General features: G+C 58.5%; 3 protein-coding genes and 1 long non-coding RNA gene across 12 annotated transcripts; 2 read left to right on the top strand and 2 right to left on the bottom strand.

Annotated features, from left to right (window-relative positions):
• The first annotated feature begins 713 nt into the window (after positions 1 to 713).
• Positions 714 to 5,359, top strand: GBA1 (glucosylceramidase beta 1). The gene is made up of 11 exons (XM_077900960.1): positions 714 to 895; positions 1,193 to 1,280; positions 1,504 to 1,695; positions 1,818 to 1,964; positions 2,274 to 2,407; positions 2,630 to 2,802; positions 3,035 to 3,272; positions 3,596 to 3,820; positions 4,503 to 4,666; positions 4,984 to 5,100; positions 5,190 to 5,359. The coding sequence occupies exons 1-11, from the start codon at positions 869 to 871 to the stop codon at positions 5,293 to 5,295; spliced, it is 1,611 nt and encodes a 536-aa protein (XP_077757086.1). The 5' UTR covers positions 714 to 868; the 3' UTR covers positions 5,296 to 5,359.
• A 475-nt stretch (positions 5,360 to 5,834) lies between these two features.
• On the bottom strand, positions 5,835 to 10,808 carry MTX1 (metaxin 1). 2 transcript variants are annotated; one of them, XM_077900961.1, is made up of 8 exons: positions 10,278 to 10,808; positions 9,216 to 9,285; positions 9,017 to 9,096; positions 7,347 to 7,454; positions 7,024 to 7,206; positions 6,821 to 6,897; positions 6,275 to 6,429; positions 5,835 to 6,173 (listed from the first exon to the last, which is right to left on the bottom strand). In XM_077900961.1, the coding sequence occupies exons 1-8, from the start codon at positions 10,791 to 10,793 to the stop codon at positions 5,959 to 5,961; spliced, it is 1,404 nt and encodes a 467-aa protein (XP_077757087.1). In that variant the 5' UTR covers positions 10,794 to 10,808; the 3' UTR covers positions 5,835 to 5,958. The 2 variants fall into 2 exon arrangements, with proteins under 2 accessions (XP_077757087.1, XP_077757088.1); XM_077900962.1 differs by having other exon boundaries at positions 7,347 to 7,439.
• Positions 10,809 to 10,929: 121 nt separating this feature from the next.
• On the top strand, positions 10,930 to 21,252 carry THBS3 (thrombospondin 3). Of its 8 annotated transcripts, XM_077900946.1 has the most exons (24): positions 11,639 to 11,782; positions 12,563 to 12,673; positions 12,794 to 13,000; positions 13,547 to 13,803; positions 13,908 to 14,010; positions 14,735 to 14,761; positions 14,941 to 15,023; positions 15,111 to 15,162; positions 15,293 to 15,441; positions 15,739 to 15,879; positions 16,044 to 16,121; positions 16,480 to 16,632; positions 16,815 to 16,925; positions 17,015 to 17,122; positions 17,357 to 17,516; positions 17,803 to 17,921; positions 18,036 to 18,088; positions 18,365 to 18,558; positions 18,723 to 18,901; positions 19,012 to 19,060; positions 19,229 to 19,425; positions 19,650 to 19,822; positions 20,710 to 20,849; positions 20,939 to 21,252. In XM_077900946.1, the coding sequence occupies exons 2-24, from the start codon at positions 12,646 to 12,648 to the stop codon at positions 20,995 to 20,997; spliced, it is 2,820 nt and encodes a 939-aa protein (XP_077757072.1). In that variant the 5' UTR covers positions 11,639 to 11,782; positions 12,563 to 12,645; the 3' UTR covers positions 20,998 to 21,252. The 8 variants fall into 8 exon arrangements, with proteins under 8 accessions (XP_077757076.1, XP_077757073.1, XP_077757079.1 ...); XM_077900945.1 differs by lacking the exon at positions 12,563 to 12,673 and having other exon boundaries at positions 10,936 to 11,782; XM_077900947.1 differs by lacking the exons at positions 12,563 to 12,673; positions 16,815 to 16,925 and having other exon boundaries at positions 10,934 to 11,782.
• On the bottom strand, positions 11,236 to 21,853 carry LOC144315819 (uncharacterized). The gene is made up of 3 exons (XR_013381581.1): positions 21,446 to 21,853; positions 12,786 to 12,976; positions 11,236 to 11,875 (listed from the first exon to the last, which is right to left on the bottom strand). It is a non-coding gene; the product is annotated as an uncharacterized LOC144315819 (long non-coding RNA).
• Positions 21,854 to 21,936: the final 83 nt, after the last annotated feature.

The following is a 21,936-nucleotide window of genomic DNA, read 5'->3' as shown; positions in this document are numbered from 1 at the left end:
GAAAGAGAGAGAGGCAGAGACACAGGCGGAGGGAGAAGCAGGCTCCACACAGGGAGCCCAATGTGGGACTCAATCCCGGGACTCCAGGATCACGCCCTGGACCGAAGGCAGGCGCCAAACCGCTGAGCCACCCAAGGATCCCTATTTTTATTTTTTAAAAAGATTTTATTAATTTATTTGAGAGACAGAGAAAAAGAGAAAGAGAAAGGGAGCACAAGCAGGGAGGAGGGGAAGAAGGAGAAACAGACTCCCCACTGAGCAGGGTGCCCCATGTGGGACTTGATCCCAGGACCCTGAGATCACGACCTGAGCCCAAGGCAGACACTTCCCTGACTTGATGCACCCAGGAACCCCTTAATTTATTTTTTAAGTAAGCTCTGTGCCCAACATGGGGCTTGAACTCATGACCCTGAGACTAAGAGTCGTGCTCTATCAACTGAGCCAGCCAGGCATCCCATCTTTATTAGGTATTACTTAAAATTTTTTTCTCAAGAAAGCAGAGTGCCTGCTGTGGCTCCCAGCATCAGGGACTTGGGAGCCTCTACTTCACTTTGCACTCGGATCTTTGATTTAGATTCTTCCTGAGGTTGTCATCCAAATGTGCGTTCCAGAAGTTCATAAGACCGGTAGTCAACAGCCAGCAGGAAGCAAGCCGCCCTCTACAAGTATGGTTGCAGTTGCTTCACTTCCTGTATCATGTGACTCGCCCAGAGTTATCACATGACCCATTCACTCCTTTCTGCCGGAATTAAACCTGCAGGGTTAATCCGGTGTCTATAGTTACCGCTGGCACCTGCATCCCTGTTTTTATTTAGTGGATCCTCTATCCTTCCGAGGCTTGGGAACCCTGCTGTCCCCTCACCTGGTGATGGAGCTTTCCAGTCCTCCCAGAGAGGTAAGTGCTCCCAATTGGTCTTGTCACGCTGCTTCTGGAATCCTGGCCTTCCAGACTCTGGAATTCAATGAGTGACAGTCTCTTCCAACCCAGGCGATCGTGGCCCTTTGATGGAGGGGTAGGTGGGAAGAGGGGAGAAGAGCCTGGTTGGGGTGGGCAGCACCCAGTGTCTGTGGGCCTTGTGCTGTCCCAGTTAAAGGAAGGTGGGAGACTGGGCTGTGGGCACGCGGCCCAAAGGGGAGCCGCTGGGGGACAGAGAGGGGCCTGCCTTCCAGCCACTCGTCATTCTGTTCTCAGGACCGTCTCCAGCCCCTGGGCAGGGTAAGCATCATGGCTGCCAGCCTCATGGGATTGCTTCTACTTCAGGCAGTATCATGTGTATCAGGTGAGTGAGTCATGTAGAGCCCCGGGCTTCTTCTGCCTGAGGGTCCTTGGTCATCTTCCGGTATACTGGAGCTCCAGTAGGTGTTCCATAAACCCTTTTGAGTGATGGGGACCCACCTTGGGGTGGGGGCACAGCGAGAGGGTTTTTGAGATCAGGATCCCAACCAGCATGTCCCTTCTCGATCTTCATTCTATAGCCTCGACTTGTGCTCCTTCCTTCCCAGGTGCCCGCCCCTGCATCCCTAAAAGCTTTGGCTACAGCTCAGTAGTCTGTGTCTGCAATGCCACATACTGTGACTCTCTTGACCCCCTGGCCCTGCCTGCCCCTGGCACCTTCAGCCGGTATGAGAGCACACGCAGCGGGCGCCGAATGGAGCTGAGTCTGGGGACCATCCGGGCCAACCACACGGGCACAGGTGACTCCACCCCTCACCCCCAAATGCAGGTTGGGATCTCCCTGGAGCAGAATCACACCAGTGACCACCACACTTTCCTCCCTGGGGCACTGAGACCCTTCCACTGCCTTGCGTGTTCTCAGGGCTGCTACTGACCCTGCAGCCAGATCAGAAGTTCCAGAAGGTCAAGGGATTTGGAGGGGCCATGACGGATGCAGCTGCCCTCAACATCCTCGCCTTGTCACCCCCTGCCCGGAATTTGCTACTCAAATCCTATTTCTCTGCAGAAGGTGAGGAGAAGGGGAACATGATGACATAGTGCGATTGACACTTTGACCTTTCCATTGACCGTGACTTCCACCCATCCCCAACATTTGGGTCCTCTCTTAATGCCCAGTGAAGTAAGATTGTCCTGCCTGACTCTCACTGAGTGCTTAGAGTTGCTGAGGCTCAGAAGGCCTGGCCCTACAGGCTCAGCTCGGGAGCCCAGGCTCCCTTTGCCCTACCTCAGTCATAATTTAGGACTGGTAAGTGGCAGGCTAGGTCTCACGTGCTTCCACTGACCCAGACCCTCATAGCTTGGCCTGCCTTTTCTACAGGAATCGAGTACAACATCATCCGGGTACCCATGGCCAGCTGTGACTTCTCCATCCGCACCTACACCTATGATGACACCCATGATGACTTCCAGTTGCATAACTTCAGCCTCCCTGAGGAAGACATCAAGCTCAAGGTGGGTACTCGGCCCTTGGGGAGTTGATGGCTGCTGGGAGAGAAGCCTAAGGCTACAGCAGTCTGCAGAGAGAGCTGGAACCTGCCTGCCCCCTGCTCTCTGTTGTGTTCAAGGGGAGGGGGTGGGCAGGGCGGGGGCCGATGGTTAGGCCTGATGCACTGGTTGGGCCAGTCTGTCCATGTTACAGTTCTGGGTATCTCTGCCCTCACCTCCATTCTCTAGATACCCCTGATTCACCAAGCCCTAGAACTGGCCCAGCACCCTGTGTCACTCTTCGCCAGTCCCTGGACATCACCCACTTGGCTGAAGACCAACGGGGCAGTGAATGGGAAGGGGTCACTCAAGGGTCAGCCTGGGGATCTCTACCACCAGACGTGGGCCAGATACTTTGTTAAGTAAGGGAACTGCAAGGCCATGGGGTCTGGACCAGATCCCCTCTTGGACACCCTCATCTCCGCCCCACCCCTGGGCCTGGGTCACCCCCAGATCTGAGTCCTCAGGTCACCTTTCTACCTCCTGGGTCTTTTGGATTTGGCCTGCCGGTTCCCCCCACCTCGATGGGCTTCCTATTCTCGAGTCTCGCTTGCCTTCCTTGGCTAGGCACACTCACACCCTCTCCCCTGCTAGGTTCCTGGACGCCTATGCAGAGCACAAGTTGCAGTTCTGGGCAGTGACGGCAGAGAATGAGCCTTCCGCAGGGCTTTTCAGCGGATACCCCTTCCAGTGCTTGGGCTTCACCCCTGAACACCAGCGAGACTTCATTGCCCGGGACCTGGGTCCTGCCCTGGCCAACAGTACACACCATGACATCCGTCTGCTCATACTAGATGACCAGCGCTTGCTGCTGCCCCACTGGGCCCAGGTGGTAAGGCCCAGGGTCTCCAGGGCTATCCCAGTGATCCCGAATCTGGCATCCAGGTGGCTGGCTCCTGTAGTGTCTTCCCTGCCCCAACTCCTGACTCCTAGAATTTCCTGGGCTGGAGCCAGGCACCCTGGTGGCTCCCTGGGGTGCTGATACGGGCTGACAGGTGCTGACCTTCTCTGCGTCTCCAGGGCCCCAGGGGTCCCTCTAGTTGCCTGCATCCCTCTGCCCCTTCCTCCGGTCCCCAGTGCTGTTTCCAGAACCCTCCATGCCAGGCTCAGCTTTGGTGGCCCCTTCCCCAGGCATCTCTGGCCTTCCCTGTACAGGTACTGGCAGACCCAGAGGCAGCCAAGTACGTCCATGGCATTGCTGTACATTGGTACCTGGACTTTCTGGCTCCAGCGAAAGCCACACTGGGGGAGACACACCGCCTGTTCCCCAACACAATGCTCTTTGCCTCAGAGGCCTGTGTGGGCTCCAAGTTCTGGGAGCAGAGTGTGCGGCTGGGCTCTTGGGACCGAGGGGTGCAGTACAGCCACAGCATCATCACGGTGAGCCCCCAGCCCCTCCTGCCGAGCAGACCACCACAGACCCTCTTTCTCTCTCTCACCAACAGAAGGCCCCTTCCCCAGCTGGTCCAGCTGATTTTCTCTTTAAAGGTTTTTTTTTTTTTTTTTTTTTTAATTTTTTCTTTATTTATGATAGTCACACAGAGAGAGAGAGAGAGAGAGAGAGAGAGAGAGGCAGAGACACAGGCAGAGGGAGAAGCAGGCTCCATGCACCGGGAGCCCGACGTGGGACTCAATCCCGGGTCTCCAGGATCGCGCCCTGGGCCAAAGCCAGGCCCAAACCGCTGCGCCACCCAGGGATCCCCTGATTTGCTCTTTTTTTTTTTTTTTTTTTTTTTTTTTTTTTTTTTGTTTTTTTTTTGATTTGCTCTTTAGGGCACATGTTGGGATGTCATGATTCCCTATGGTGCCTTCGCCTCACAGTTATGCATACCCCGTTACCCTCCCTTAATGCCTGCATCTAGGGCAGTCACATTTGCCATGATCCCTCAGCTTCTCTTTTGATGCCTCTGTCCTCACCATCCCTCTCCTTAGGTATTGAGGATGTAGGGTGCCCCTCCCAGGGCCAGGGCACCATTGTAGCTTGTTTCGCTTGTGCACCCCTTAACTATATCCTCCGGGGACCCCATGTGGAGCGTTTCTTTCTGCCCTGCTCCCACCCCAGAACCTCCTCTACCATGTGGTTGGCTGGACCGACTGGAACCTTGCCCTGAACCTGGAAGGAGGGCCCAACTGGGTGCGCAACTTTGTTGACAGCCCCATCATCGTCGACATCACCAAAGATGTGTTCTATAAACAGCCCATGTTCTACCACCTTGGCCACTTCAGGTGAGTGGAGGGCAGGTGCCCCGACTCCACACCAGGCCTGGGATCTCCTGCACTGGGCTTATGTGGCCCCATGCAGACATTTAGGGTGGGAGCTGGGGAGAGGCACCGCTGTCCCTCCTGCCCCATCCAGGCGGGAAGTGAGCAGGTGGCAGCCGACAAGCCCTGAATACCCGATGCAGGGGATGGGAAGGGCTCTGGGGTGGGCAGTGGGTAGAGACTTCTCAGGTGAGGGGCTGACAGGGGCTGCTCTCAAGGGAGTGGGCTCCAGCCCGGAGGGGCGAGGCTGGAGTCCCTGACCATGCTTGTTCCCACTTCAGCAAGTTCATCCCAGAGGGCTCCCAGAGAGTGGGGCTGGCAGCCAGCAAGAAGAATGGCTTGGACACTGTGGCACTGACACGTCCTGACGGCTCTGCAGTTGTGGTTGTGTTAAACCGGTGAGAATGGCAGGGCCTGGGAATTGGGCTGGGGCTGGGACGGCAGCTTTGGTGGCCCAAGCGCTCAGCCTCTTTCTTTCCTTCCCCAGGTCCTCGAAGGATGTGCCTCTCACCATCAAGGACCCTGCCGTGGGCTTCGTGGAGACGCTCTCTCCAGCCTACTCCATTCATACGTATCTGTGGCGTCGCCAGTGACTGGGGCAGATGCCCAAGCAGGGCTGGGGCTCAGCTGGGGCATTAAAAGGACAGTTGGCTCCCATGCTGTCTGTGGCTAAAGAGGACCTAGGAGGGGTGGGGTGAACATAGGTGATGTAAGCCCGGGAGCAGTGGTTTGGGTGACTCACTCTCCCCCAGCTCATGCTGGGGGGGCAGGCCGGAGGGCTAGAGGCTCCTTGGGAGAGGGCAGGGAAGCCCCAGTAGCCCTACCCCCAAGCTGTGTGAGTGTGTGCTATGTGCTCGCTCCCATGGAAACTGGGCCCAGGCCCAGGGTGAGCTCACCGTCTGTACAAACACAAGCTAGGGGTGGGGGTGGCTAAGGAAAGGAGATTAGGAAGACCAGGCCCCAATGGGGAGCTGGGTGCCTCTCCTGGGCTGAGCAGCAGCAGGGATGGTACAAGGGCACAGGCAGCTAGGGAAGCTGGGTGCCAGCAGGCCTGCTCAGGTCCCCTGATAACCCCCTGCACCCCACCTAGGAGACATGGTGGCCCCTTAAAGAAGAGAATGTTTGATTCCAGTCAGCGTGGACAGGTTTATTATGGGAGCAGCAGCTCACTTCCAGCCGTACCAACAACAGGGAAACACAGGGGCCTCTGGAATGTACGAGAGTAGAAAACTCAGTCCTGAGAGCATGAGGACAAGTCATTCGTCTTCATCCTCCTCAGCTATGCTCAAGGACTGTGTGCTAGGGGCCCGAGCAGGTGTGGCCCGCTGGATGGAGACAATGCCACTGAGCAAGGCGTAGCCCACCATGGCTGCCAGTCCTGCCAGCACAGACAGGATCTGGTTCCGGCGCCGGTATGGTTCCTCCTCCGTCTCTGGGCCCACTGGTGTCTGGCGTGCGAGTGGCACGTCAGCTGAGGAACAAGGAAGGAAGGTGGGCAGGAAGGCTACATCCTAGACCCCCGCCCACCCTCCCCAGGGCTCGTGCCTACCCTTTCACCTGTCTGCCCCTTACCTCCATCCCAGGGGAAGTAGAGGCTGAGGATGTGTGTGCAGTACGCACAGAGGTTCTGCAGCCCCCGCAGGTGGGCTTGCAGCTTTCCACTGGGCAGCTTGGCCTGCAGCAGCAGGGCCAGATAGCCAAAGACAAAGGCATCCAGGGAGGCAGGGCTGGAGCAGAGAGAGAAGGGGCGAGGAGAGCATTAGAGGAAAAGCAAGCCCAGGAGGTGGGCTCTGGCAGCAGAGGGCCCCCGGGGGAGGAGAAGACACCCAGTTCTGGGCCTGGTGTGGTGAGAGCTCCCCAGGTGGCGCCAGCTTGGCCCTGAATGGGACTCTATCCTGAGGCTGCATAAAGGGCCCATTGAGTGCCCCACCGCCCTGCAAGCCCCTCCTGTGCCTGGCGGCCCTCCCACCCCACACACACACAGCCCCACTGTCATCAGGCCCAGGGTCTGTACCGAGGACCTCTCGTCCAGCGCCTGAGCCACCCCAGTCCCTGTGGCAACATATGAACCCGTATCTTCTCCCAAACCACGTATATTTGCCCTGAAGACAGACTCACGCATCTCCAAAGAAGAACTTCTGAGAGCCCAGGCGCTGAGAGAGCAGGGTCAGGCATTCCCGGGCCTCTTGGTATAGCTGTAGGGAGGACATGAGGCAGGCTTGTGGCTGTGGGAACAGAGCTACCTCCCATCCCAGGCATCCCCACTCTTGACCATCATCTTTGGGGCTCCTCTCCTACGGAGCCCCCTGCCCCAGAGGTACCTCCTTCTCCAGCTCTTCCTCATTCTCTGGGCTGTGCTCCCCGCACAGCAGCTGCAGCCGCTCCATGAACTGCCGCTGCATGCGGCCGGGAAGGAAGAAGTTCAGGGGAAAGGGTATAGCCTCTGCGTACCACTTCCGGGTCACTTCCACATAGTTCTTGGTGTCTACCCAAAAAGTATGTATCTGGATCGGGCAGTAGGAAGGATGAAGCAGGTCTGAGCCAGTGCACCTGCCTGACTTAGGGAGGCCTTCGTGGGTGTCGCTGACTCCCCCACCGCCCCCCACCAGCCACAGCCACTGGAGGTCCAGGCGCACTCACTCACCAGCACCGGGAGCAGCTTCTCCTCCAGCAGAGACATGAAGGCCAATGTGTCTGCCCCTTGCCGGGCCGACAGATCATAATCTGCATTGTACTTCTGTGGAGGAGACGTCTATGAGGTGGACACGAGGAGGCTCCAGGGGGCACTTCCCCAAGGAGAGAGGCATCCTATCCAGCACCACCCTCTTGGCCTCTGAATATAGCAGAGGCAGAACAAGCACTTCTCCCACTGAGGCCCCCCTGCCTGGGCCCATACTGCAGCCTGTTGCTGTTGGCGGAAAGCCTGGGCCTTGGAGCCTGCTGGCCATCAAGGTCGGGTGCCCACTGCCGGGAGGGAGGAAGGCCCAGCCACAAACCAGGAGCAGCTCCCGGAGCCTCCACGGAAAGCTGGCAGCACGCCTGCTGACAGCCACTTTCTAACAGGGACTTCCCCTGTCTGTATATCACACGGCTGGCAGAGTCGAGCTCAGATGCAGTGTGGCCCTCAGAACTAGGGGACGCCATCCCCATGCCCGGGCCCCCCTGCGGGTTCTCTCAAAGCCCAGGACTTGGCTATTTCTTCTGTGCCGCCACCACACACGGTCTGACCGTACCCCAAGTCTCAGTCTGCCACGCCTTGGTAGGCTCCAGCGTCTGGTCTCCAGCAACCTTCTCCACATCCTGAGGAAGGTCTGTCCCCACATAACCTCTGGAACATGATCCTTAGAAAACCATCTCTCGGGACGCCTGAGTAGCTCAATGGTTGAGCGTCTGCCTCTGGCTCAGGGCGTGATCCCGGGATCTGGGATGGAGTCCCACATTGGGCTCCCTGCATGAAGCCTGCTTCTCCCTCTGCCTATGTTTCTGCCTCTCTCTGTGTGTGTGTGTGTGTGTCTCTCACAAATAAATATTAAAAAAAGAAAAAAGAAAAAGAAAACCATCTCTCTGAGCCTGTTTCTTCCCTGTGGAATCTTCTCTCACTGTGGCTGTGTTAGGAGAAAACTGGAAACCAGAAAGGCTGTGCCCAGACATAAAGAGTCAAGGCAGAGGTCCTGTCCCTGCCAGGAGCTCTGCCTTCTACCTGGGTCCTTTCCCTCCATGCCTCCCAAGCCTATACTGAATCCTCGAGTCCTTCACGTTTGGGAAAGCAGAAATGAAGAAGAGGCCCTATCTGACTAGTATTCTGGTGAAAGAGGAGCCCTAACTAAGCCCCCTCGCTCTACAAACAAGGAACTTACATCCCTGAGAGGTGAAGGGACTTGCCCAAGATCATACAGGCAAGGTGCCCCTGTTCGTCCTGTAATAACTTTCTCAATGTCCCCATGCTGGCTCTATGTCTTGCCCATCCTGAGCCCCATAACTCAGCCTAACTCGGTCCCTGAGAGGACAGGAGCCACCTCTGGGGGCCTCATTTGAGCTGATGTTGTCCTCTGCCCTCCTTCCCCTTCCCTATGTCATCTGCCCACTCACCCCTCCCTGCCCAGCAGGCAAAAGGCACTGAGCTTCCAGAGGCCTCCCCAGTGCCCCAGCTGAACACCTGGCCAGCAGCACTGTGTGTGCCTCTCCCATCGGACTAGGTGCTCCTTGAAGTTCTGGGTCACCTGCATCCAGCTCAGCTTTATCAATAAACGTGTGTTGTGCTGAAATGACTGAACTCCTCTCACTGGCAGCCCTCCTACCCACTGAGCCACCTACCTCTTTTCGAAGGTGGGTGATGATCTTGTGTGGTACCGAGATGACCTCTCCATGACTGGTCCGAAGGGCAGGCAGAGTTCCTGACATTGAGAAGACAGGAGGCCCACCAGACCCTCAGCTGCCTGTCCATATGAACGTGCAGCATATTCCTCCCCGTCTCCTGCTCAGCTCCCCTCACCCCCCCGGGAGCATAGGGTACCTGAAGGGCTTTGCCAGGGGTTGGTAATCTTGTGCACCTTGAGAGGGGCGCCAGTAAACCTGGCATAGGTCTGCAGGGAAGGAAGCAGAAGGCAGACAGGCCCCCACAGGGGAATCAACAAGAGAAATAACACTCACTGAATTCCTTCTGTGCTACGCTTAGTACTTGCCTCACAAAAGAGGTGGACATCAGCTGTTTCACCATGGGCAACACAGGCTCAGAGAAACTATGGACCTGTCTCTAATGTCAGGTCTGCCAGAAAGAGCCTTCCCCCATCTCCTCTGCTGCCATCTCCCTGATGTACGCAGAGCCTCCCAACTTCTTCCTAACTCTCGTACATCCCTTTTCTCAGGAGCACTGACTGTGTCCTTCTTTGGGAGTCTCTGTGGCCTGTTCCTACTTAAAGCTTAGCACCAGAACACATTACACAGTAGGCGCGTTTGCTAACGTGTCTGCCTCTCTGCAAATAACTACGGGGTAGGAGCTAAGTCTTATTCATCTTTGCGTGCCCAAGTGTGGTATTTGGAAGAGGCCCAACAAGTGCTTATTAAATGAAGGAGTGAGTAAACGAATGAAGTGAACTAGTCTGACTCCAAAGCTCTTTCCACAGAATGTGCTGGTGAGCTTCTTGGTTCAATAAATCTCAGCAAATGCTGTTTAGTGAGGCGGGGGGAGAAGGAGAAAAGGGAGCCTGAGAAGACAGGAATGCCAAGCCTGAGAACCCTGAGATCGTCCGGACTCAGTAAAGCTCTCGATGGAGAAACGGCTCAGAGACCACAAGGGATCGCTCCAAGGTCACACAGCCAGTAAATGAACAATGGACGAGCAAGGACTAAGACCTATTTCCTGAACCCCCGACCAGACCTCTTGCTCTGGCTGCACAAAACCCGGGCTGTTAAGCCATAGGGCGTGCCCCTATCGGCCGGGCACAGCCTTTGATTGCCTCAGTTTCCCCCAGTGCGCCCGTGCTGAGGCGCCCTGGCAAAATTCGGACGACCGGTCAGTTCGAGTCCCTCCCCAGTCCTCCAGGGCGCAGCACAGGACAACGGCGCCACCCCTCACCAGCACGGCCAGGCTGTCCAGGTCCACTGACGGTAGCCCCCAGCCCCCCGACCAGCAGTACAGCTCCATGGGCGCCGCCATCTTGCCCGCCCTCTGGCCCGGAAGCACCTCCCCCGGCGCTTCCGCCCGCCCCCGCGCGGCCCCGCCCCTCCGCCGCGCCCAGAGGGTCGCCGGGGGCGGGGGCAGGAGGGAGCCCCGAGGCGGGGCGGGGCTGCGCGGGGCGGGGCTGCACGGGGCGGAGCCGAGGGCTTCGGGGGAGGGCGGCCGCCGCCGGCACCAGAGGCGGCTCCCGAAGGGGGGAAGGGTTGTCGGCCGGGCCCTCCTCGCGGAGGCTGAGCGCCGTGACTGCGGCGAGGCCGGGAGCCCCGAGGGCGCGGCGGGTCCCGGCGAGGCGGGTCTTGTGCGCCCGGGCCGGCTCTGGGGGCTCTCGCAGATCTGCACGCGGCCTGGGCCGCGCCAAGGCCCCGCGGGGCTCGGCCCGGAGCAGGGGCCGCGGGGGGGTCCCCCGAGCCGCATGTTTTCCACAGCGCGTTATGTTTGGAGCCGGCCCCGCGCCGCCTGTCGCCATGGAAACAAAACAGGGGCGGCGGCGGCCGGAGCCGGGTCGGGCTGGGGCCTGGGTGGGGGAGGGGGTGGGGCTCGCGGCCGTTGCCGTGGTGACGGGAACCGAGGCGCCCCTACGCTTCATCCGGGTCATGGCCTGCCCGCCAGTGCCCCCTGTGTTCCCGGCCCGGCCCCGGCCCCGGCCCCCGGCCTGCGCCCTGGTTCCCTCTTGGCCCTGCTGGCCCTTTGCTCGTTCCAGAGGCCTTCCTTCCAACCTCTTCACTGGCCACTGTGTTCAACTGGCCCTGCGGTTCCTAGCGGAGGCCTCCACGTTTCCCTAGGAAAGAGGCATGTGTCGGAGGACCCCCACCTTAATAAAAAGTACTTGCTTCGTCAGAGCAGCAAATTTCAAGCCATGTGGGCATCCCCTGAGCACGATAGCAAGCTGGTTTCCACCACTCCCTTGGCATCCTTTCCTGCCAGCTGTGGAATAAGGCCCACTGTCTGACGCTGCCCCGGCCTGGGGTTCTTGTCTTCCCCAACTGTAACTTACAGAAAACAGTAGCGTTCGGTAGTGGCCCCCAGCAGCGACATGCCGGGAGGGTGAGAGAGAGGTAGGCACCTGGGAGAGAGGACCGTTAGGGAAAGGCAGGAGGCAGGAAGGCCTTCAGACTCTTCCCCAGTGCCCCTGAGTCCCAGAGCTGGGGATGCCTCCAGGCTGATTGGCAGCTCTTTGTTTCGCCCCCACCCCCCCCCCACCGCCTGCTGGCCCCCCCTTCGGCTCCCCCTTCCAGTCCCTCCGCCCCCCGCTCCTGCTCTCTCCGCCTAGCCTTTTCCCCTCCCAGCCGCCTGCCTGCCAGGGGTAGTGAGCCAGCTGAGCAGCATGGAGACGCAGGAACTTCGGGGGGCCCTGGCTCTTCTCCTCCTCTGCACTTTCGCATCTGCCAGTCAGGACCTGCAGGGTAAGCCAGCGTCCATCATCTTAGACCCCTCTTGGCCTCTGCTCCATTTGCCTTCAGCCTAGGAGCAGGAAACATGTGGGCAAGGAGAGAGTCCTGAAATTGAACAGGGGGAAGAGGTGGTGAAATTTTGGCCATAGGGGGAGGAGTGAACACCAGAGGGTAGTGGGTGATTAGGAGCTGGCCAGGGTCAGCACGAGGCCAGGGCAGAGGACTCAGGAGCTGGGTGCAAGGGCTGCTCTGCCGGGTTGGTGGCTGAGCATCCCCAGGCACCCCAGGGTCTGGGAGGTCAGTGCAAAGGTGGGATTCTTCATCCCGGGGGCTCCTGGCTGCCCTGGGACAAGGTGGGGGTGGGGACCGAGAGGTCTGGGCTCTCCCGGAGGTCTGGCTGTGGGATGGGCCTGTGGGTGTGGGAGAGGTAGCTGAAACAGATGACACAGGCACAGATTCATTACTGGCTGGAAGGGAAACCACAGATTGGCCAGGACACAGGAGGCAGAAGAGCTGGGTCCTCCATTCCCGTGGGACAGAGGCAGACAGGAGGAGAGTTGGAGTCCTCCGTGGGCAGCTCTGCTTATCCAAAGTGGATGTGCTGAGCCCCCGGGATGGGAGGAGGGGCATTTGGGTGTGGAATGAGCCAAACCCAGCAGCCTAGAAAGTGCTTTTCCATTTCTGCCCTGTGGGCACCAGGTGCTACTTCTGCGTGGGATCAGCACAGTAGCTCCCTTGCGCCACCTGCTGGGGGCATCTCCAGTGTGCCGGGCGCTGTTTCTGTATTTCCAGGAGAGCCTCAGGCCTGCGGGTTCCCAGAGGGTGGCAGTAGGCAACCTCCAGGAAGGGAAGGCAGGCTCCTCGAGTTGAGTTAGATGCCAGCAAGGGTTGAATTTCAGGAAGGTGACTAACGCTGCCTAGTGGTGGGGGCGGGGGTAATGATGAAGGATGCTCCACCCCCCAGGGTTCAGGAGAAAGGGCAGGCCTTATTTAGCATTTGACCCCTCTCTCTGACCTGGCTAGTAATTGACCTGCTGACTGTGGGCGAGTCTCGGCAGATGACAGCTGTAGCGGAGAAGATCCGGGCAGCCCTGCTCACTGCTGGGGACATCTACCTCCTGTCCACCTTCCGCCTGCCCCCCAAGCAGGGTGGTGTCCTCTTTGGCCTCTACTCTCGCCAAGACAACACAAGATGGCTGGAGGCCTCTGTTGTGGGCAAAATTAACAAAGGTGACTAGAGCGCATCTCCTTTCCTGCCACAGTGATCCCCTCAAGCACTTTCCCTCATCCTCCATTCCCATATCCCTCTTAATTCTCCTCGGGGTCTTGAGGGGTGGGGCATGGACCCATCTGGCTGTGCTTGGGCACCATGGGGCACTTGGAATGGGGTGCCTAGGAGGTGCCTCAGAAGGCCAGGTACACAGCAATAAAGCAAGGCCTGATACTCGTAGGGAAGGCATGTTGTACTTGGGGCTGCCTTGGGGAGGGAGAGGCACATTGCTGTGTCCCAATAATCTCTCAGATCTGTGGCACAGTCCAGTGGGTACAGAACTAGCTGCCACTCTAGCAAGGGACAGAGTGATCTGATGTCACTGAAGACTAAGGAAGTTCTAGTCTTCGAACCAGTTTGAAGAACATTTATTGTTCCTCACCTATCACATACAAGGTGATGAGAGATACCTAGCTGACTAGGGGATGATGGGTGTGCTATCCGGAAGAGGTGATCCAAGGCTTAGCTGGGAGACAGTATCTGTACTAACCTCCCCTTCTGGGCAGTGCTGGTACGGTACCAGCGGGAGGATGGCAAAGTCCACGCAGTGAACCTGCAGCAAGCAGGCCTGGCCGACGGGCGGACACACACAGCTCTCCTGCGTCTCCGAGGCCCGGCCCAACCCAGCCCTGCCCTGCAGCTCTATGTGGACTGCAAGCTGGGAGACCAGCATGCTGGCCTCCCTGGAATGGCCCCCATTCCCCCAGCAGAGGTGGATGGGCTGGAGATTCGGACTGGGCAGAAGGCTTATCTGAGGATGCAGGTGAGCGGGGAGGGGGCCCCAAGCTTCAATGGAAACATTTTGCAGCAGTGGGAAGGAGGTGTTGGCGGGTCTACCACCCTACCCTGCTGCTGTCCTTCCCCCAGGGCTTCGTGGAATCTATGAAAATGATTCTGGGCGGGTCCATGGCCCGGGTGGGAGCCCTGAGTGAGTGTCCCTTCCAGGGGGACGAGTCCATCCACAGTGCAGGTAACATGGAGACTTCTGTTAGCTAACCTTCTGGACCCCAGATCACATCCTCTGACCTTTGTCAATTCTCATCTCCCTGACATCCCCCTTAACGCATTCCTTTGGCTCACTGGTTTCTGGGGCTTCTGACCCTGTGGCCCCCAATCTCCTTCACCTCTGGCTCTATGATCTCCAAGTGACACAGCCATCCAGGGAGGTGTGGGTCAGAACAGGCATCTGTTCAGGTCAGCACACCTACTGGGGTGGCTCGGAAAACAGGCCCATCTGAGAAGAATGGACCCTGAAGCAACCTGTGTGGGGGTGAGGGAGTTAGCTTGGTTGTGGTGACCCAGAGGGCAACTTGGGTCGGCCTTTGCCGGTGGCTGTCACCTACCAGCAGTTCCTCTGAGCATTGTCCATCCACCTAGTCTCTCTGATAAGGATGATCAGAGGTTCTTAGTTAAATAAAACGCCGACTTCTCCCAGAAGCTTGGCGCAGGGGAGGGGCTTGAAAATGGAGTGGACTGGGGCCCTGGCCCTGCCCTGGGTCACCTCTCCCTGGGATCCCTTCTGCCACTCCCAGGCCTGGGAGCCAGGAGGACCTGGGCTGTGACCCAGGCAACCCCTTGGAGGGTCCGTACCCTTGGGGGAGAGCTGGTGCTGCCTTGTTCCAAGACACCTCTCAGCCTCTGTTCCCTCCCCCTCTTCCCATGTCTGCCTTCTGATGCTCTTTTCTCCTCTACAGTGACCAATGCGCTCCAGTCCATCCTAGGTGAGCAGGTCGAGGAGGTGGGAGGGAGGAAAGGCTGCCTGAAGCAAAATCCTTAGCCCAAGAGCTGGGTGGGTTTAAAAGTGGGGTGGGCAGCAGGGGCAGGAATTGATTTCTTGCCCCAGAGGGGGTCCAGGGCTGTCACCCAGGTCTGAGCTTCTCTGCTCCTGGGGCTCTGACAGGAGAGCAGACCAAGGCGCTGGTCACCCAGCTCACCCTCTTCAACCAGATCCTGGTGGAGCTGCGGGACGATATCCGAGACCAGGTTTGAGTGCACCAGTGGAGGGTGGCCCTGATCCTGGGGAGCTGGTGGAGGCAAAGAGCCTACAGCCCCCACCATTCTATCTACCAGGTGAAGGAAATGTCTCTGATCCGAAACACCATCATGGAGTGTCAGGTGTGCGGTGAGTGGGAGTGGGGCAGGCTCTGGATGGCGTCCCTGTGCTCCCCACCCCAAGGCTTCAGCCTCCACTTCTGGTGATGTGAATGGCCACCTTGAGGTGGCTCTGATGGTGCCCCCCACCCCTCTGTCAGGCTTCCATGAGCAGCGTTCCCACTGCAGCCCCAACCCCTGCTTCCGAGGCGTGGACTGCATGGAAGTGTATGAGTACCCCGGCTACCGCTGCGGGCCCTGCCCCCCTGGCCTGCAGGGCAATGGCACCCACTGCACTGACATCAATGAGGTGGGGGATGGTGGCCCGGGAGGGCAGAGAGATCTGGCCCAAGGAGGAGGGGTGGATGTCCGTCAGAAGCAGAAGAGCCTGGGCTTTAAGACATTGGGGTGCTGGAAAAGGAGTGAGGAGGGGGGACACAAAGCCCATGGGGAAGACCAGAGGACCACATGGGGAGCACGGGGCCAGCTAAACCTTGCTGGGAGGGAGCTTAGGGGCCCAGGGGCAGGCATCAGAGTGCAGTGAAGCCGGGTGGAGAGAAAAGCACAGGCGGGCCTGACTACTGATTGTTTTGTCCTCTGCCCCCAGTGTGCTCACGCTGACCCTTGCTTCCCTGGGGTCAGCTGCATCAACACCATGCCTGGCTTCCACTGTGAAGCCTGTCCTCGAGGCTACAAAGGCACTCGTGTGTCCGGTGTGGGCATCGACTATGCCCGTGCCAGCAAACAGGTTAGCTTGGGCAGAGTGTGAAGATGAGGTGTTGATCTCATGGGGACCAAGGGTATCTAGGCTGGATCTGGGATCGTTGTGATGAGTGGGATTGGGTGTGTGCACTGGCTTTGCTGGAGGAGACCTGCCGTCAGTCTGGTTCTACCCAGAGTCTGCCCCTTCAGGTCTGCAACGATGTGGACGAGTGCAACGATGGGAACAATGGTGGCTGTGACCCAAACTCCATCTGCACCAACACTGTGGTGAGCCAAGTGCCCCGAGTATGTGTCTGTGGTGCTGGGGTGTGCGGCCACTTCAAACCTGTTGCGTGGCCACCTCCTCCTCTTGGGCAGTCCACATAGATGTTGCACACACAGGTTGGGAATTCTGGGTCCATTTCCGCTGTGACCTTTAGCAGCCTTCCAGAGCCTCAGCATCCTCCCCTGAAAACTAGGGCTGGGATACACATGGACAGGCTGCCAGGAGAGCCCAAAGGTACTGCTGGGTTTAGCTGGCATCAAGCTGGGTGTGCCTGTGGACACCCCTCAAGTGGGTCAGTGTTGGTCCAAGGTGCTGGGCAGGCTGACCCTCCTTCCTGAGACGTTGCTTCCCTGTCCTTAGGGCTCTTTCAAGTGTGGTCCCTGTCGCCTGGGCTTCCTGGGCAACCAGAGCCAGGGCTGCTTCCCAGCCCGCACCTGCCACAGCCCAGCCCACAGCCCCTGCCATGTCCACGCGCACTGTCTCTTTGAACGCAATGGGGCAGTATCCTGCTCGGTGAGCTAGGCCTGGGGCCTGAGAGGAACAGGAGAATCTGGAGAAAGGGGGAGGGCCATGAACCTACTTAGGGCCTGGGATGGGGCCCCACATGGGAAAGGGCCCCGGGAACGGGCTGGGGAGAATGGAACTGGGGTGTGAAGAGCCCTACTGGCCCTCACTGCTCCCCTTTTTTTACTCAGTGTAATGTGGGCTGGGCCGGGAATGGGAACGTGTGTGGGACCGACACGGACATTGATGGCTACCCGGACCAGGCCCTGCCATGCATGGACAACAATAAGCACTGCAAGCAGGTGGGGGGGGCAGGCAGGCGGGCGGGCTGTGGTGGGCATCCAGGCTGGGGCAGGCCACGACTCATCTGAGCTTCTCCCCTGACATTTAGGACAATTGCCTTTTGACACCCAACTCTGGGCAGGAAGATGCTGATAATGATGGCGTGGGGGACCAGTGTGACGATGATGCTGACGGGGATGGGATCAAGAATGTCGAGGTGGCTCCTCTGCTCCCCTCCACACCTTGTCCCATAACCCTGCCACAACCCCCTCAGTCCCTGGCAGCTCTGCAGGACGGGCCCCAGTACTCAGTTTGGGAGGACAAGATGGATCACATGGAGGGTGGGCAGGCAGGCCATCCTGAGAAGTGATGGCAGACAAGGGCTCAGGGATAAGGTGAGGGCTGGGTGGCCAGTGGGGCAAGGGAAGCCTGACTCTTTGTCCCGCCCCAGGACAACTGCCGGCTGTTCCCCAACAAGGACCAGCAAAACTCTGATACAGATTCATTCGGGGATGCCTGTGACAACTGCCCCAACGTTCCCAACAATGACCAGAAGGACACAGACGGCAACGGGGAAGGGGACGCATGTGACAACGATGTGGATGGGGACGGTGCAGCTGGGGCCGGGGGGACTGGGAGGCCTGTGAGGATTCGGATGCTGGTGGGAATGAAGGGCAGTTGGGCAGTGTGAGACCTGTGGTGGGGGTAGGTGGGCTGGGCAGAAGTCCCTGGAGACGTGAAGAAGGAGGCAGGGGGAGGCAGGAGTGGGCAAGGGGGTCCTGGTGGATTCTCTAACCTGCTGTCCTCTGAGTGGGAGACAAGCTCTGGGCTTTCGCTGACCCCAAAAGAGTGTGACATGTTGTAGTGACAACCTTGTGCAACCTGCCTGTCTCGTAGGCATCCCCAATGGATTAGACAATTGTCCTAAAGTCCCCAACCCCCTGCAGACAGACAGGGACGAGGATGGGGTAGGAGACGCCTGTGACAGCTGCCCTGAAATGAGCAATCCTACCCAGGTACAGGGGATGGGGAGGACAGGAGGTAAAGCCCCAGCCCTTCACATGGGAAGCAGTGTGGCCATTGTCTTCAGAGTTATCAAGAGATGGTGAGAACAGGCCCCTCTCTCTCAGACAGATGCAGACAGTGACCTGGTGGGGGATGTCTGTGACACCAATGAGGACAGGTAGGGGGCGCCAGGAAATAGCTGGTCTCATCGGGGCTCCTTTACTTTCCTCCAGTCTGTTTTCTACTTCCTGTACAGCTTAATTGATTCTCCACTACTATTGGGTGGGAAGTCACTCCCCTAGGCTACCCCCCACTTTTGCTGTTGGAGCTTCGCCTCACCTGGCTGACTGCAGGGAATGTGGCTGAATGGAGGGCACACCCCAGACTCCTGAGCAGAAGAGAGGGGATGGACTTGGTACTTTTAGAGCTTTTACTCGATGCCTCTTCTGGGCAGTGATGGGGATGGACATCAGGACACCAAAGACAACTGCCCACAGCTGCCAAACAGCTCCCAGCTGGACTCAGACAATGATGGACTTGGAGATGAGTGTGATGGGGATGATGACAATGATGGGGTCCCAGACTATGTGCCTCCTGGTCCTGATAACTGTCGCCTGGTACCCAATCCCAATCAGAAGGACTCAGATGGTAAGGCTGGGGTCCCACAGAGGATGGCACTGGTGGGAGCCCTACCCAGGGGGAGGTGGTAGGTGCTGCCAGGGGGAAGTCAGGAAGACAAGGCCCAACAGTTGGTAGTGTTGTCTAGAGGCCACGACCAGGCCTTCCTGAATGCCTGGCTTCACTCTGCCCAGGCAATGGCGTTGGTGATGTGTGTGAGGATGATTTTGACAATGATGCGGTGGTAGATCCCCTGGATGTGTGCCCTGAAAGTGCAGAGGTGACCCTCACAGATTTTCGAGCCTATCAGACTGTTGTCCTGGATCCTGAGGGTGATGCTCAGATTGATCCAAACTGGGTCGTGCTCAATCAGGTACGAGGGCAGTGGGCTGGGCAAGTGCTGGACAGAGCAGACTACCAGGTGGGGCCTAGATGAGGTAGCGTACCCGGAACAGGGCTTTCTTTTTTACTACACACCACCAGGGTATGGAAATCGTTCAGACCATGAACAGTGACCCCGGCCTGGCAGTTGGTATGTGCGGGACACCCAGTCAATCGTTTCCAAATGGAGGAATCCTACAGGGGCAGAGGGAGGGGGCCACACTGGCCACCCATACTGCAAGCATTCCTTCCCACCCCTGGCCCACAGCAGGCCTGTAGTGGCTTTGCTGCCCTTGACCTTGATCCCACCCACCCCCAGGGTATACAGCCTTCAATGGTGTGGACTTTGAAGGCACCTTCCATGTGAACACAGTGACTGATGATGACTACGCAGGCTTTCTCTTCAGCTATCAGGATAGCGGCCGCTTCTATGTGGTCATGTGGAAGCAAACAGAGCAGACCTACTGGCAAGCCACACCCTTCCGGGCTGTCGCTCAGCCCGGGCTGCAGCTCAAGGTCTGAGTCTGCCCACTTCCTCCAGTCCCAAAGCCTCCTTGGGCTGACCCTAGGGCTTCCCCCACTGCCTGAGGGGGAACCCTCTTTCTTAGACATATGGCCTGGAAGCTAGCTCCCCAGGACTCTAGAATGTTCTCCGATCTCCTTGACTTCCTTTTCCACCTGCACTTATCAACCCGTTATCAACCTGTGGCTGAGCTGCTGTCTTTGCCAATACCCTCCAGGCAGTGACATCAGTGTCCGGCCCCGGTGAACACCTCCGGAATGCCCTGTGGCATACTGGCCACACTCCTGATCAGGTCCGACTGCTGTGGACTGACCCACGAAATGTGGGCTGGCGTGACAAGACCTCCTATCGCTGGCAGCTGCTGCACCGGCCCCAAGTTGGCTACATTCGGTGAGGGGAGGGGCTGCACCATCCTGAGGGACCCCAGCCCACTCTTTCTTCATCTGTAGCTGAGACTCACCAGTGACTGCCCTGCTACTCCATTCCTTGGTGCCATGGGCTGGGACTGAAGCCGCTTCTCTCTGCCCTCTCAGCCCCACTCTCCTACCTGTCAGGCAGCCTGGGCCTTGGAGCTGGTGCTGCCCAGGACCTATAGGCGATGTTGGGCAAGTCCTTCCTGGTCCATGATCCAATTTCCCCTCTGTAAAATGAGGGCATACCTTGGGAGCCTCTAAAGTGCAGGCCAGTCTGTGAAGAGGCCCGTGACATTCGGTGCCTTCTGTGGCACCTCCCAGAAGCTGACTCTGAAGGGGTCATTTGCAGAAGAGTAAACTGAGGCCCAGACCACATGGTTCTTAGTAGCAGAGCTAAGGCTTCTCAGTTCTGTGCTGTGTGCAGCACTGTGCATTTCCTAGTTGGTGGGGGTGACAGGGAAGGGAGGGGAAACGCAAGAGCCTAGGGTCCAGGGACTTGGGTTGGTTTCCCTTTAAGGTGCCTGGGGCTGCAGGGTGCCAGGGCAGAGGATGAGGGAGGGTGGACTAGAGCCTGGGAAGCGGGTGACTTCACCCCCCAGCCCATTGTGCTCATTGTCATGGCAACCCAATCCTCGCTTGGAATGCGGCTGGTGCTTTGAGATGCAAAGGGGGTGGACAAAGAGGCAGGGGCCCCAGTCCTGAGAAAAGCACCCCGTCCCTCCCCTTTCCTTCCTCCCACTCCCTCCTTCCGTTCTCTCTCTGGCCTGGTGAGCTCAAGGGGGGTTGGGGATGAGCAGGGCCTGGGTTCGATGGCCCAGTGCCTGCTGGCACCCTAGCACCAATGGACACCCCTATCCTGGACAGGGTGAAGCTCTATGAGGGTCCTCAGCTAGTGGCGGATTCTGGGGTGATCATTGACACAGCCATGCGAGGAGGGCGTCTTGGTGTATTCTGCTTCTCCCAAGAAAACATCATTTGGTCCAATCTCCAGTATCGATGCAATGGTGAGGCTCCAGTCTGAGATCACCCTGACCTTCTGTATCCCCTCTTGGAGAGTTCTATCTTCTGACCTTAATCCTTTCTCCTTCATTAGACACAGTGCCTGAGGATTTTGAGCCATTCCGGAGGCAGCTGCTCCAGGAAAGAGTGTGAAGAGGTGCCCACTGGACTCAAAATCCTGATTTTAGATCCTCCGGCCTTGGGGTCCATCCTGGAGCCCCTGGGGTCTAATCTACAGCCACCCAGCCAAACAGACTGTCCTGTGGCACCCACAGGTGTTCAGCCCCAGAGGGGTGGTGACCCCCACTGTCCAGGAGACGGAGCTTTTCAAGGGGTATTTTTCTCAGGAGCTAACCCCAGGAAAGATAACCTCCAGTTGCCATAAAGTTACAGTGGTTTTCTAAGGGAGCACGTGTTGCTTATATGAGGGACTTCCAGTGATAGTGCAGGGAGCAGGAAGGAGCCTGAGGGCTGGGAGGTTGGAAGTTCCTGAGTGTGGGGCCCCGTGGCGTGGCGGAAGAAGGGCACTGGATTGGGGCAGGTGAAGGATAAGGGGCTGACCAGAAGATGGCTAAAGCCCTCCCGGCCCCCCCTTACTCACGGTGTGGCAGCGGCGACAATCCAGTCTATCAGGTCGTTCGGATCGAGAGCCAGGAGGGCTGGAGCTGGGCCGCTCGGGGCGAGGGGGAGGCCGGGGGGCCGGGGGGGCCGGAGGCCGGGACGAGTGCAATATTGGCGGGGGAGAGAACAACACTGCACCGCGTCCCGTCCCTCCCGCCCACCCGGGGCCCGGGATCCCGCTCCGCACCGCCTGCAGCCGGACCAGCCCCAGAAACGGTGTCGCGCTGGGGAGTCGGGTCCACCCTGGAGGCCAGAGACTTGGCGCCTGAACGAGGGGGAGGGGACGGTCGTGGGGGGACGCGGAGGCCGGAGGGGAGACCGCGGTGGCCCGGAAAACTGCTTTCCGACACCCAGCCGTTGCGCGCGCTTGCTCTTTAAATACTCGGAGCGGGCGGCGCGGAGCTGTCGCCATGGTGACGCGTGTCCCAGCAACCGGACTGAATGGCTGTTGCCAGGCAACGACGGGGCCGA

This window comes from Canis aureus, chromosome 6 (genome assembly GCF_053574225.1).
Source record: "Canis aureus isolate CA01 chromosome 6, VMU_Caureus_v.1.0, whole genome shotgun sequence".
In the NCBI taxonomy this organism is placed as follows: domain Eukaryota; kingdom Metazoa; phylum Chordata; class Mammalia; order Carnivora; family Canidae; genus Canis; species Canis aureus.
The sequence above is the reverse complement of the archived record's forward strand: the minus strand, read 5'-3'. Positions and strand labels throughout refer to the sequence as shown.

Coding starts and splice junctions, on each gene's coding strand:
- GBA1 (XM_077900960.1), top strand. CDS start 869: ATGGAGCTTTCCAGTCCTCCCAGAGAG. Junction 2,803..3,034: donor TGGGCCAGATACTTTGTTAA/GTAAGGGAACTG, acceptor CTCCCCTGCTAG/GTTCCTGGACGCCTATGCAG. Junction 5,101..5,189: donor GTTGTGGTTGTGTTAAACCG/GTGAGAATGGCA, acceptor TTCCTTCCCCAG/GTCCTCGAAGGATGTGCCTC.
- MTX1 (XM_077900961.1), bottom strand. CDS start 10,793: ATGCGGCTCGGGGGACCCCCCCGCGGCCCCTGCTCCGGGCCGAGCCCC. Junction 7,207..7,346: donor AGAAGCTGCTCCCGGTGCTG/GTGAGTGAGTGC, acceptor TGCCCGATCCAG/ATACATACTTTTTGGGTAGA. Junction 6,430..6,820: donor AAGTTCTTCTTTGGAGATGC/GTGAGTCTGTCT, acceptor TCTCTGCTCCAG/CCCTGCCTCCCTGGATGCCT.
- THBS3 (XM_077900945.1), top strand. CDS start 11,704: ATGGAGACGCAGGAACTTCGGGGGGCCCTGGCTCTTCTCCTCCTCTGC. Junction 13,804..13,907: donor AGGCTTATCTGAGGATGCAG/GTGAGCGGGGAG, acceptor TCCTTCCCCCAG/GGCTTCGTGGAATCTATGAA. Junction 20,850..20,938: donor TCTCCAGTATCGATGCAATG/GTGAGGCTCCAG, acceptor CTCCTTCATTAG/ACACAGTGCCTGAGGATTTT.